Genomic DNA, 13,923 nt, shown 5'->3' on the forward strand with positions numbered 1-13,923 from the left:
CTCAGCTTAAAATATAAATCAAAACAATTGTGTGTTTTAAAGGCATTTAAAGTAAAGTCAGTTCTTTGCGAACCGTTTAGCTCTAGAGTGAAAGGGATTCACCCAAATACATCTTCGAAGGATATAGATTTAAATTCTTCGCATTAATCAGAAGGAGTAAAATATTGTATATTGTTAAGAAAAAAAATCTATTCAAGAAGAATTACAAAATGCTATTTGGTCAATAGTCGAAGGAAATAAGAGAAAAGCAGAGATGGGAATGAAAGAAGAGAACATAAAAAGAGAGTTCAAAAAATTTTATATCTATAAAAAGAGAACAGATATAAATTAGAAGCCTTATCCAACGCGTTAATGACAATAAGACCAACATCAACAGCAACGGAAGGGTTTTTTCCATAACAGGAATAATAAAACCAATGGTTAGCAGTAATATTAAATTCGAGACACTTTTTGCATTATTATTTTTAAAAAGTATGTTCGTGAAGTTAGAATAATTGTAAAAATTACCATAATAAGTATTTTATTTATTTATTTATATGTGCACGAATTTGAATAATAGCTATTTTGGTACATTTGGTAAATACTCGAAAGTACTCGAGTACTCGAGTATTTTAAAATTTTAATATTCGATACTCGAGTAGTTGATGGTTCGAGTAATTGGAGACTCTAGCTAGGATACGTTTCGTTGACAACTTGCCAAAGCTCAACAAAATTATACATATTTTAGATTATGTCTATATTAATTGTTAGTAATATTTATATGACAATTGTCAGATTTTTTCTATTGATATTTTTTCTATAGAAACACGTTTAAAATTTTTAATAAATGTTTCTGAATTGAGAGTAGTATGTTTCCTTTTTCAATCTATTTGTCGCGCACACTAATTGATGATGTGAACTATGAATTTTATCATATGTTTTCGACATTTTAACGATTACGAGGCATCGTTTTTATTGAAGTAAACGATATTTGACATATTCTAAAAAATATTTTCAAACTACCATTACTTATCGAATGCCCCCACATACCTTCGTATGAAAACACGTCACACGGGGTGGAAAAGCGGTTCGAGCGGAACGCGGTTCTTAAAAAACAAGCGACCGTTCCGTTCCGGGGCCGCGGCCAAGACAAATTACCCTCATTAATCTTAAGGTTTTAAAATTATTGCAATCGTTCCGAAAACGTGATGTACGGCTTAAGTTCGGATTGCTTCTGGGGTCGCATGAAAAAACCCTTTCTAGACGTGCCGAGCTTCTCGGCCCGAGGATTATACCCCCATCCGCCTACAATTCGGAAGTTGGTTTCGGTTTTGTATTTTACGTTATATATTATTATATTGACATCAGTTAACTGTCCAATATGAAAGGATAACGCTTCTTCATTGCCGTCTCATCGAGGCATAGTAAGATGTTCGTGACGCGATTGAAAATTGAAACGTCATATTTGAAGCGGATCGATTGAAATAATATATATTTAAACTATAACGTTGCTCTAATTTTTTATTTGTTTATCATAAGCTATTTTTAGCATAGTATAATAAAAAAATTAAATTCACATTATAACAAAAATTATATATTATTTATTTATTAATTTATTTAGCTTAATAGCTAATCTTAACATCAAACAACTTTAAGTATATAAACATATATAAAAATTATATAAAAAATACACAACAGAAAATAAAAATATACACTAATAAGACTTAATATTATAATTTATTTTTATATGTACGAAAGTGTTTTTTAATTCCATTTAGGAAACCCGTTACATTTTGGCTTTTACGGATTATTCTTGGAACACTATTATACAAATCAAAACCTCCGTACATAACTCCCCTAGCCGTACTCGTTTTCTTATACTTATCTATCTTTAAATTTTCTTTATTTCTAGTATTATATTTATGTACATCTCTATTTCTTATTAAATACTTATTAAAATATTCTGGTAACATATTATTTTCTAACTTATATATAAATATTAAAACATTCATACTCAATATTTCTTGAACATTCAACCATTCTAATCTATCAATCATACCTTTGCAACTAGTTAATCTATTTTTATTTAAGATTACTCTCATTGCCCTATTTTGTAATTTTTGCAACATTTGTTTGTCTAATTTATTCAACATATTTAATATTGTTGCACAATAATTAAAATGGGGCAATATTATACTATTGTAAATTTTTTTTTTGTATTTATACTTAATATATTTCTTATTCTAGATATTAAACCTATTTTTCTACTAATTTTTTTTTATGTAATTACGATGTTCTTTAAAATTTAATTTTGTATCAACAATTACTCCTAAATATTTTATACTATCCACTATTTCTATACTAGAGTTATTTATTACTATTTTGATATTATTATCTAACACATTTTTATAATTAATAAACATACATTTAGTTTTATTCTCATTTAATTTAAGTACATTATTCTTTAACCATATTTCTAATATATTTAATTCATTATTTAAATTATTTACAATTTCTTTAATATTATCACTTATGCAATACATTAATGTGTCATCCGCAAATAGATGAATTTTACACTTTCTCACGTTATTAACTATATCATTATTATACAAAAATTATATATTTGAGATACTTAGAATAGTAAAGGCGTACTTAACAAATTTATGTTTCACGATAAGCCACTCAAGTTATTTAAATGTTTAGAATATTACTGGCCATTTAAACTCTTGAATCTAATTACTATCGCTTAAGATCTTGTTATTTAAAGATTAGAGAATAAAATATGACGCAAATATTTTTACTTTTATATTTATTCAATGTTTTTAATGAATTGTTTCACTATGTTACTTGAAATGTTTAGAATTCTAGATGATTCATTAACTCTCACCCTCAAGTTACATATGCAGATGTTTGTATCATATGTCATTGAATTTGTCAATATCGTACTTTAAAATCCACCCAATAAAAATACAATTGAGTCTGTTTAACTTAACTTTAAGTTTCAATGCTTTTTGATAGTTTGATAAAAGCAAAAGGTGGCTTAGAAAATAAGGCTTTTATATTATTTCAAAACATACTGAATAGTGAAAAGGTTGCGTCATAAAAATACGCAAAAACTTTTGCATATACCTGTTAGTTATAAATATCTTGTTTTTGCTAAAAGCATATCGAGCATGGTGCGCGTCTGCGGTAACGTTCCATAAACCACCACAAAACTTTTCCTCATTAACGAAAAACTCGGTGAAAGTTCATGAAAACGTCGGATGTAAAACACACTCTTAAATGCACTTTTGCCTACAAGAGCAACGTCAAATAAAAACAACTTTACAGCTTCAGGAAGTTTGGTTATTAATCGGTGGTTTGTGTATTTTGCATTCTATTTTGTGCAACTAATTGAAATTCACTTTAAACTTTGCTTTTCACTAGTTAATAGCAAAAAAAATGATCTTATCTGTATCTTAAATATCGAAATGCATGCCTGTATTTTTTTTTATTAATAATGTATATAACGATTTTTTTTTACAATACGATTGAATTTCCAGCGATTAAAGCGTGTAGGGCTTTAACGCTAAAATTAAAAAATATTTGCCTTAAACAGTTTGGGGCAAGCGTTCAACCACTTATTGGGAACTTTCCGTGGTGCCAAGGGCTGAAGGCGTGGTTGGCCGCATAGAAATATATGAGACCAGAGCCGAGTTAAACTGCCGCTAGGGACCAAATCCGATGTCGATTCCCTTTTTGCTGGCGATGAAAAATGTAATTCGAACCGCCGAGACGTCTGCTACTGTGCTATGTTAAAAACTTAATGAAAAAAGATGTGCTGAACTAGCCGCTTCAAAAGAATAGGTATAAAGCTTGAAAGGAAACGCTTCGAGACGCAAACATCCGTCGATAGATTGTTCGACTGCTTTCGATATGAATATTGATATTAGAAATGATTAAACTACTATTTTATAATAAATTCTAAATATATTGATATATAACTATATTCGGATAATCCATGATGAAGTCCAGAATATGTTCCAATAACATTTTTTTCATGGGTCTTAATTTTTGAATAACCTAATAACAGGCTTTTTACTTCTAATTTTTTTTTTTAAAAAAGGAGATTATATGTAAAATTTGTATGAAAACGTTAATTTTACTATACTAAGAAATATTACTTAATTTTTTAAAATTTTTATATTGAACCGTTTCTAGCTTATTATGACACTTTTACAATTTACATTAAAAAACTAATCGTTTTTTCAATTTCGATATTTTTGTGTATTTAAAAATGCTTCGTTTTTATTTTTAATTAATGTTATAAATACAATATAATACACAAAAATAAGGATCAAGTTTATAAAAATAAGGAGAATAATATTTATTTAATGTAAAAAAATCCTTAGGGGTTTGAGACTGTAAAATTTATATTTATTTTATAAAGGAAAAGCTAATATTTCAATTCTAAGAAATAATATATAATTCACGTATTTATGGAATCTTATATCGAAAGCTATTCTTAGCTTGTTGTGAAAACAACCTCGAAAATTTCCATTAAGCACAACATAAAGTACTCTTTTTCAATGCCAGATCATATTTTCAATATCAGTAATTTGTACTCTGATAGCTCTTTTTTTAGATGTTCCAAAAGATAATTAATTTAATTGATCTAAGATATTTTGGCATAAACATAAAATATGCTTTTAAATGAGCTAATTAATAGTTAATAAATTTCTAATAATTATTATATATTATTTGTATGTTTCTGTTGCTTAAAAAACGTAATTTATTTGGTTTTCATTCAGTTCCCTTGGATTTTTGATTGTTCCATTTGTTTTAGGTGATCTAAAATTGTTAAATAACTAGCGTCTTATATATTGATAATACAAGCGTTTTCTTCCTTTAGGATTAAATATAATACATCTGATGGCTAAAGAGGATGATATTGTCACCGTATATTTGTTTTTATATTGGTATGTAGTTTTTGAGATTATTTTATTTTATTTTGACAACAATAGTAGCACACTGCCAGCTTAGTTGTGGCTGATTAAATGTTGTCATTAAGCGACTAGAGTACGCTCGGGATAAAAATGCCGGTTTGTTATTGTGTGCGTGTACATGTATATGAGAGGGAGAAGCAATGTAACGTGTACTTCCTTGTCTCGCTTTCTCTTTTAAGGACAGTCGCTGATTCGTCAACGCTGGTATTCGTCATTAAAGTGCAGTGTGGCACTGAAGTTCGATCTTCTCTAGTGATTTATTTTAAATAATTTTGTGTTGATATTGGTTTAACCCAGATATGCACTCTGTCCCATGGGTAGGTCACTAAACTCGTGCCACTGTTTTTTAATTTTAAATGAAATTTTAAGACAACAAAATTTCTTGGGTTAATTGATATCAAGGCTTCAAATATACACTGTAAGTTATTCGTTCTCTTACCCGTGGATTAAAATATTTTAATTATTTTTCCATTAATCCGTACGTTGTTGGTTTTTTTACACTATTCTCTGTAAGGCTTAAAAAAGTTATTATTCTTATCGTTGCTCCAATAATATTTTTTTAATTTATTCAATGGATTCTAATGATTTAATAGAGTCGTCGAGCCATTAAACAATCTGCGAATAATTTCTTTCCTTATTTTATATCTTTTTGCTTTTGAAGAATAGCTAAAGACTTCATTATTTGTTTGACTAGTGAAAGATTTTGAATTTTGCAAATATTTAATTAATGACATCAATGTCTGGTTTCTTCGATTATATAATATATGTTTAATTGTCCGTTGAAATTTCCAACTTAGCTCAGATGTATGTATGTTAAATAAACATATATTTTCTTTTAAAATAAAAAAATTAAATATTCTGAGCGAAATTGTTTTGAGCCACACAGTTCACGTACACAATAACAAACTGGAATCCTTATCCCGAGCGTACTCTACATTCCATCTGATATTTTCTCTCACATGGTAATATATTTTATATTTTAAAGATGCTTAGTGCCGGGTCATTTCATTATTTCGTCATCAGTAATTACACCAAAATCATTGTTTAGTGTACGAATAGTTTCAGAGGCTTCACTACTTGTTTATAAATCATACAATTTTGCTCTTACTTGCATCGCAAAACTTAAATAAATAAGATTTTAATTTTACTTGAACACAGACCAAAAAATTCATATTAGAAATGTTATGAAATTACACTTTTATTGAAAAAAATACACAGCATAACACACAATTATTTTTTAATTTAACCACAGTGCGTCCTGCAATACTTTGATTTGTCAAAACTCAACTACTAGGCTGTAGTCGATATAACGGCGAAATTCGTCCATATTTTTAATTTGGTATCCATACGCAAAATGTAAATACAAAATTATTATTTAACAAACCCCAGCAAAAACTCATTACAGCAATTTTGCCAAATTACAAATCCGCACATTTCCCGCGGGTTCGCTTTTTCACTGGGATTACTGGCCGCGGACAGCGCAACGATCGACGGATAATAAATCGAGCGTTACGGCCAAAGCTGGCATTGTAATATGATTAGGGCTCACACTAGAACAAATTCTGACCATTAGTGCAATAATGGCCGCCATAATCCATAGATAATTTATGTGGGCGCTTAGCGGACAGCACACTGCATTCATAGCCGGCAACAGACTAGAATCGATCATGAAACGCGATTAATATATGTTTTAAAGATGATTGGAAAATATATTTTTATTGAATACATATATTTACTATGAACTGTAGTAGCTCATTAAAAGTAAATTTTCAACTAGTTCGTTTTTAATTATTCATTATCTGGGTTAACCTAATCTGTGATAATCGATCAGAAAAATAATTAAATATTTTTCAAAAATTCAGATCTCCCAGACACGATACTGAGATTTAAACCCGAGTCTTTCAGGTCAATAGTCAGCGACTATTACCACTCGTCGATCGTGCTGGTTAAAAATGGCTTCCATACGTAGGTTGTTCAAGTATTTTGCCGTCTTTTAATGCTTGATTTATAATCAAAAGATTCTAGTGAAAAAATATGCTCGTTTTTAAAACTTTTTTTACAATTAATCTTGATAAATTATATAATAAAAAAAAATTGCTAGCTCTTGTAGTAATTATGTTTGTCTCATATCTTTGGCAATATATAGATCTTTATAAAAAAAAATTGAAATTAAAAAGATAATAAGATGTATAGTAATAATAAATAAATATACGCACCATTAAAATAAATTTACTTAGAAGTCATTAACAGTTTTTGTATGATGCGAAGAGAAAAAATATATTTTTTGTGGGACTAGAAATATATCTTACATGTACTTTTATATTATTAAAAGTACACGTTGCGTATTAACCGTTTACTCACTGTAGAGATAATGCGAAGGTTCTAATGAAAACTTTTTTCAAGCTGATGAAAACCTTCATTTGCTTGGCAGTGGAAAATTTTCACACCCCTCGTCCGACGGGAGCCATTTACAAAATATGTTTTCAGGTCTTGCGGGGCGTGGATGCTTTACCCTAAATATATTTTTACACCTAAAAATTTAACCAGTAATTGTGCTATATATTTAAGACTACCTAATTAAGCAGGACGGTCGAAATTAATCGACCAAAAAATTTCTCATTTCCAGATGTAATTAATTTTTAATTAATTTTAGATGTAGACTACATTGAAATATACGAGTGAATATAACGGAAAACTTTTTATATTTTACTTGTATAAATTGTATTTGGTTTGAGTTATACGCGAACGTGTTCGATGTGTGCAGCCTCAAAACTTTAGAAGCACGAATCCTAAAACTCATAACTTATAGCATAGTCTAATTTAGAGTCATCAATTACGAACTGCAACGGCACACATGCTCAGACCCCCAGCAGCTACTGGCTGTTCGGGATAAGCTATTATTCTCAAAGTTCGGACATGAATCATGCTAAGATCTGCCCGGCGTGGAATTATAGCCAAACTTGATATTGTTATATGCCGAGAGCAAGAAATGCACTAACTTTAGCACGTGTAGTGCCTTTCCGACCGAACGTTTCGCAATTTAATACGCCAGATAAAAACTTTGACCCGCCGTTATTCTCGGTCTAAAAACTCGCATTGTGCTCATGGAAGTGATAATAGATAACATAGAATTTGTGGGAGATTTTAGGTGGAGAACCAAGATTCTCGGATGTTTGTTATAGTTCGCTAATAAGTTTTAAAGTTTGCAAAACAAAGCTTTATTTTATACTTGATGCTCAAGAGAGCATACTACGATTTGTGTGTTTGTGGATTATTTGAATTTAAGCTGTTAACCCTTGGGTTGTGCCTTAGTCGAATAATCCGGTAATGCAAGTTAATGTTGATCTAGACGAGAGTTACTAACGTCGCGCAGAGCACTAAACTGCACTTTAGTATAAACATTGCATTTCGCCAAAGGATTTCCGCTTGATAAACAAAATTATACATGCGCATTGGTTAAAGCTTCAGTTTTGAAGTAGACAGTTAAGCGAATGATTAATGAGTTACATCGCTAAGCGTTAAATATGAAAACTTTACCGTAAATTTTCGTTTACATGCATATTAATATTTTCTTTTCTTTTTGTTTGCAGGTATGTCTTTACTATCAATTGCAATGTAAGTACGAATCTACAATCTTTCCCCCTATCAATTCCAATTACCCCCTATAAAGTTTGAATCTGCCTGAAAATCCTTTAGAATATTTTCATCTTTTCTAAAAAAATGTTGTGATAGTGTATTGTTTTTTATTTTATTAAAATTGAATTAAATTTATATTTTGTAAAATTTTAAAACAAGCATAAGCTGACTTATAAAAATATACTTAGCGATATTTTCATTCAATTTTATAGTCCAGAGTTGTGAACGATTTCTTAATGGTAATAATTTTTAAATGGCAACAAATTAAATAGGTATAATTTAAATCATTTTTGGGTCGGAATTAAAAACCTAATCTCGGTCAGAATTTAATTTATAATTACATGTCTTATTTAAGGTCAGAAAAAATATCAAAAGACAAAAATATAAATAGCATACAGTCAGAATTACAATATAGGACGATCATGTATATAATATTTATAAATGCGTAATAAATAATTTATTTTCGTTCGCATTTAAACTGTTGGACAGGTTAGGTGCGAGTGAGCTATGGTCAGAACAGTGAGCACCCCATGAATAATTTTCAATGATTTTTTAATAAAGAAATAAATTTATATTTGTCGTCAATTGCTTACATGTAATTTGATTAAAATTGATATTTAAACACAAAGCAAATAGCACTTTGACATTTTACAATGGTAATTGTCTATTGAGAATCTTAACCTGACCATCTGTCAAAATAATTCTCATTATTTAATTTTAATTTTGTCCAGTCAAATTTAAATTCTAATTAATTATTATAAATTACGGCTAATTAATATTTATTGAGGTCACTTATATTCTGACTTATTTATATAAATTTTGACCAAAATCTTACTAAAATTCTGACTCAAAAAATACGAGCTTTTTTTAAATATTATATTTCTTTTTAGTAACTTAATATTTAAATAAAAAAAATGTTTAATTATTATTCATTTTTGGTTATTAAATATTATTTTAATTTTCACTAATAGTTTTTTTCTGGAAAAAAGTTATAAAATCGTTGTAAGACCTACTTTTGCTCAAGCTTTAGCTATAAGCATCAGTTAGGGTTTGTCGGTTTTTAAATGCTTGATTTAATGAATAATTATGTATATACTTTTATAAAATTTAAAAACCAAATTTTAGTTTTACTTATTTGGATTATTATGTAAAAATAAATTTATTACATTTAAAATGAAAAGTTTTAAAATTTTAATTTTAATAAAAGTTTATCTATTATCTGTGAGCAATTTTGCGTTAATAAAGAGTTAGTTATATATTTCCTGTGATCACACCGCACATGACAAGTGCAGGTGTTTTGAATATTTAACATGCGTAAAGGGAACATATCAACGAAAAAAACATTCACGATGTTTTTATAAGTATTCTTACCAAATCATTCTCGAAATTGTCTATGTTTACTAATTCCGAAATTGATTTAACGAAATTCTCTAGTTGCCGTTGTTAGAGTAGTTTCTATTTCAAATTAGTTTGCATCTTTAATAAAAGCAAGATCATATTATAGTTTCTTATAATTTTATATTCTTACATAAAATAAATATCAAAATATAATAAAAAAAGTAATAGAAATACTTTTATTAAAAAAATGTTATTTTTAAAAGTCGGTTTTTGTATAAATGTCAGCCAATAATGCTTTAAATTTTCGATAACTATGTGGCTAAAATTTTATATAGTTAATCTTTGATTCTAAAAGGTTTATTTTTACTTTTAGTCATTTTTACACCCTTATTATAATTAATTTGTTAATAATAGAATATTTTATTACAATATTTTACATTTATTTTAAAGTATAAGCGTATTATTTTTTTTAAATTGTGAAGCGCTAAATTAATATGTAGACACTAAAAATTATTTAGTCGATCGATCGACTCATGTTGCCAAACACTTTTTTCTCTGCATACATTATCTATAATAAATTTTGTTATCCGCCTCTTTTTGGTGGGACGACAAGTTACAAAGGAGTGGTGATTTCTTGAAAAACTTTAAAAAAAATTGCCGTTGGATACTGAAGCATTATATAAACGTCCGTTTTGGAAAAAAACAGAATACACGCGTTATTTATGCTTATAGTAATTGAAAGATCGAATCTCCCCTGTTTTATATATTTTTCTAAATTAATCCAAGGACCGTAGATTAAATTGTCATTTTATGTAATTTTATTTATTGGTAATATCTTATCAAATTTATTCAATCTTTTTGGCTAAAAATGTAATGGCTAAAAACTGCCGCTTTTATCCTGTGCATTGGCGCGAGCGAGCGACCTGATTTCAGAGGTCAGGATCGGTGGTCATTGGGAGATGCAGTGCAGTTGCATCATTACGCGATGAACATATGTTTTTTTGCACTTAGTTTTAACAATGAATATATCACTTTACGCGATTATTTCGATAAACTTAAAGTAAATTACCATGACAGAAACAAAAATCATTCTAACCCATTAGTTAAAAACCTTAATAACGTAACATGAATATTTGTAAAAAAAAGTGCTAGCTAACGTAATAAGAAACAATTTTTTTTTTTTACTTTTTTTTTTTTTTGTCCTAAAAATAAATAAATAAAAGTGAGAACCAATTAATAGATACCCAGGTAAATGGATTTGGCCAGGAACTGTTAAAAATAAATATTAGACACTGTATATCAGTTTTATGACTGGCTATACTTTTCTACAAAACAAAATTACCATATTATACTTTCTCAAACGTATAGTGTTATAACGCTAACGTTCCTCAGATCCCCATCTGACTGTACAATCAATGTTTTCTTATCTCTCAATTTTCCTGGTTCACAAACATTTCCCACCACAATTTCATATTCAATTTCCATCGTTCAGGCGCTGCACAGTTCCATTCAGCGCATATTACTGCACCACTTGCGGAAGTTGAACCGTCTAAGAAATTAAATTATACAGTAAGCCCTTTGCGCTTGTATAGTTAGTGTTTTAAATGTGCACTTCCCGTTATTCGGCGGAGAAGACGCGATTTTAATTTGGCAAATATCGCCGCGTAGTGCAGCAGCGTGTAGTGCAGAACTGGCTGGATTATTATTTAAGGGGACACTTTGCGCCGACCGACTTTTTCAGGCGAAGTAACGAACTGAATAATCGGATTAGTGTGGAGTTTTCTCGCCAAGACATGACCGGAACTCTCGTTAGTGAGCCGTCGCGTCGGCGAGAACCGGCGAGCTCGCCCCGGCGTTTACAACGGGAATTATGTACGGGATGTGTCAAAAAACGTCGACGTACACTGCTTAAATTTTATTCACGTTAGCGTAGCGTCTGCAGTTTTTGTGTGACGATGAAAGTATTATTGTACCATGTAAAATACAATTGAGGTTAATATACATTGAAAAAAAAAATAAACAAACTGAAATGTTTAATGATATGCATCCAGGTGATTACTACTGTGGTACCTGAGTGCAAATATTTGGTTTTGAATCCATGCATATTTTTTAATAATAAATCACTTATGATGATTGGCTAAGAAAATATGACTCAATTAATTTTGAAAATTTGTTCTTCATTCTTTATAATACAGTTTTTAAAAACCAATGAAAATACAATACTAATAAGTAAATAATAAATATATATTTATAAGTGGAAAAGTTTTTTGAATACGTCAAAATTTTTAAATATTTCAAAATATAGTAGTGATATATTTAAATTTAATAGCCACATGTATTACTTAGAAAGCCGCATACGGCTTGTGAGCCGTACTATTATTTTTATTCTTGCTTACTATTATAGTATTTTTTTAATTGAACACGCTTGTTTTACTATATCTACAGACAATACTATGTTACATATTATTCTAATGTATTTCAAAAATTTTAAAATAATCTTTATTTATCAATATAATATAAATTAAAATTAGAACAATATTTATTTTTAATACAATATTTATTTATATGCATTTAATATGTATTATTAATATTAATTTTACGTCTTTGTCAATGAATATTTGATTGAAAGGCAATTACAGTCTATTAAAATGGCACAAATTGCAAATTTACTTAACACTTAACCGGATAACATGGATATCATAAATTCATCCAATTAAATTAATGGTCGACGAGAACCACCGTCACTAAAATAATTACAAGGGCTTTACCTATGAATATTCTATTAGTCAATTATACTATGGCGATTATTATCAACCGACAGGTAAATACATTTTTACCAGCCTCGGAAATTGCATCTATAACTACATTTGAATTGCATAGGGTTTACGTATTTTCCTCTAAAACTCGGGCGTTATTTTTTAAATTAAAAACGTAGACACGTGAGAAAAGGGGTATGTTGTAGCATTTAAGATATACCCCTAGTGGAAAAATTCAATACCCAGTCCAATATACGCGAAGATACATCAGCGTTATATTATTTGATTCGGATATCGACGCGGGCTGAAAAATAGCGCAATTTCTCAACGCGGTGTAATACGAATTCTTCCTTTCACCTAGCGAAGATCTGTTATTTATAGTGAAACATTCCATTTCCATACAACGCGGATATTTCTTATTTCTTTCGAATTTCCATCACGCGTCGTATTGGCTCACAGGAGAGACAGTGTGTGGGCGTCGAAATTTGTACAGTTTCAATGCATAACCAATATGTAGCTCATGGAGACGTATAGGACCAAATCAATCGGTAATTGATATTGGAAATAGTATTATACTACTAGCTTCTATAAATGTACATATACTACTGTGAATGTGGTAATTTTCTATAGTAGAATAGCATGTTCTTGTTTTATCACCTTTACATAATATAAATAAAATAAGTTTTTAATAATAATATATTTAGGCTATTCAATAGTTATTGAATCTTTATATTTATTGGCAAAAACAAAAGTTTCATTACCTGTTTGTAATTATTGCTTCTGTATTAGTTAAAGTATCACACGATACAAATACGTGGTGCTTCTGAGGAACTATTATTTCGGTACTAGGAAATGTATTACTACGAAGTGCATTTGTATTCGAGAAATGATATATACATAAAACAATATTCTAATGAAATTTGTTTTTATTATATGTAATAAATTAAGCCAATATACTAGTATTTAATATAGTACAGGGATCGGTAATATTTGTTTAAAAGAGCCAAATGTTAGTACCACAACGAAATGATTTTTTCTATAATATAATATAACCGAATACTGGAAATCTTTTTTTTTCAAGCTGCTTTAAAACAACCCACTTTTCTGTGAAAGATATATGAAATTAGAAATTCGTTTTACTTAAAACTTACGATAGTAGAGCACTTCTAAACAATGCTGTCCTGTTCTAAAACGTTTACAATTTCTTCTGGGAATGTATGTGCATAAAA

The 13,923-nt window shown here is 29.1% G+C and overlaps 1 protein-coding gene across 4 annotated transcripts in view; it reads left to right on the forward strand.

Moving 5' to 3' along the window:
- LOC148234885 (E3 ubiquitin-protein ligase mib1-like) overlaps positions 1-13,923 on the forward strand; it is a 660,035-nt gene that overhangs the window by 157,615 nt on the left and 488,497 nt on the right. The window contains exon 11 of one of the 4 annotated variants that reach the window (XM_088185932.1): positions 8,555-8,982. The exons of the other annotated variants lie outside the window; for them this stretch is intronic. Coding sequence (XP_088042058.1) covers positions 8,555-8,639 — 85 coding nt within the window. The 3' untranslated portion in view covers positions 8,640-8,982. Of the gene's footprint in view, positions 1-8,554; positions 8,983-13,923 lie in introns of those variants that run through there. 4 annotated transcript variants of the gene reach the window in all.

The sequence above is a fragment of the Plectrocnemia conspersa genome, unplaced genomic scaffold (genome assembly GCF_051122295.1).
Source record: "Plectrocnemia conspersa isolate PC_06_02 unplaced genomic scaffold, ASM5112229v1 ptg000005l, whole genome shotgun sequence".
Taxonomy (NCBI): domain Eukaryota; kingdom Metazoa; phylum Arthropoda; class Insecta; order Trichoptera; family Polycentropodidae; genus Plectrocnemia; species Plectrocnemia conspersa.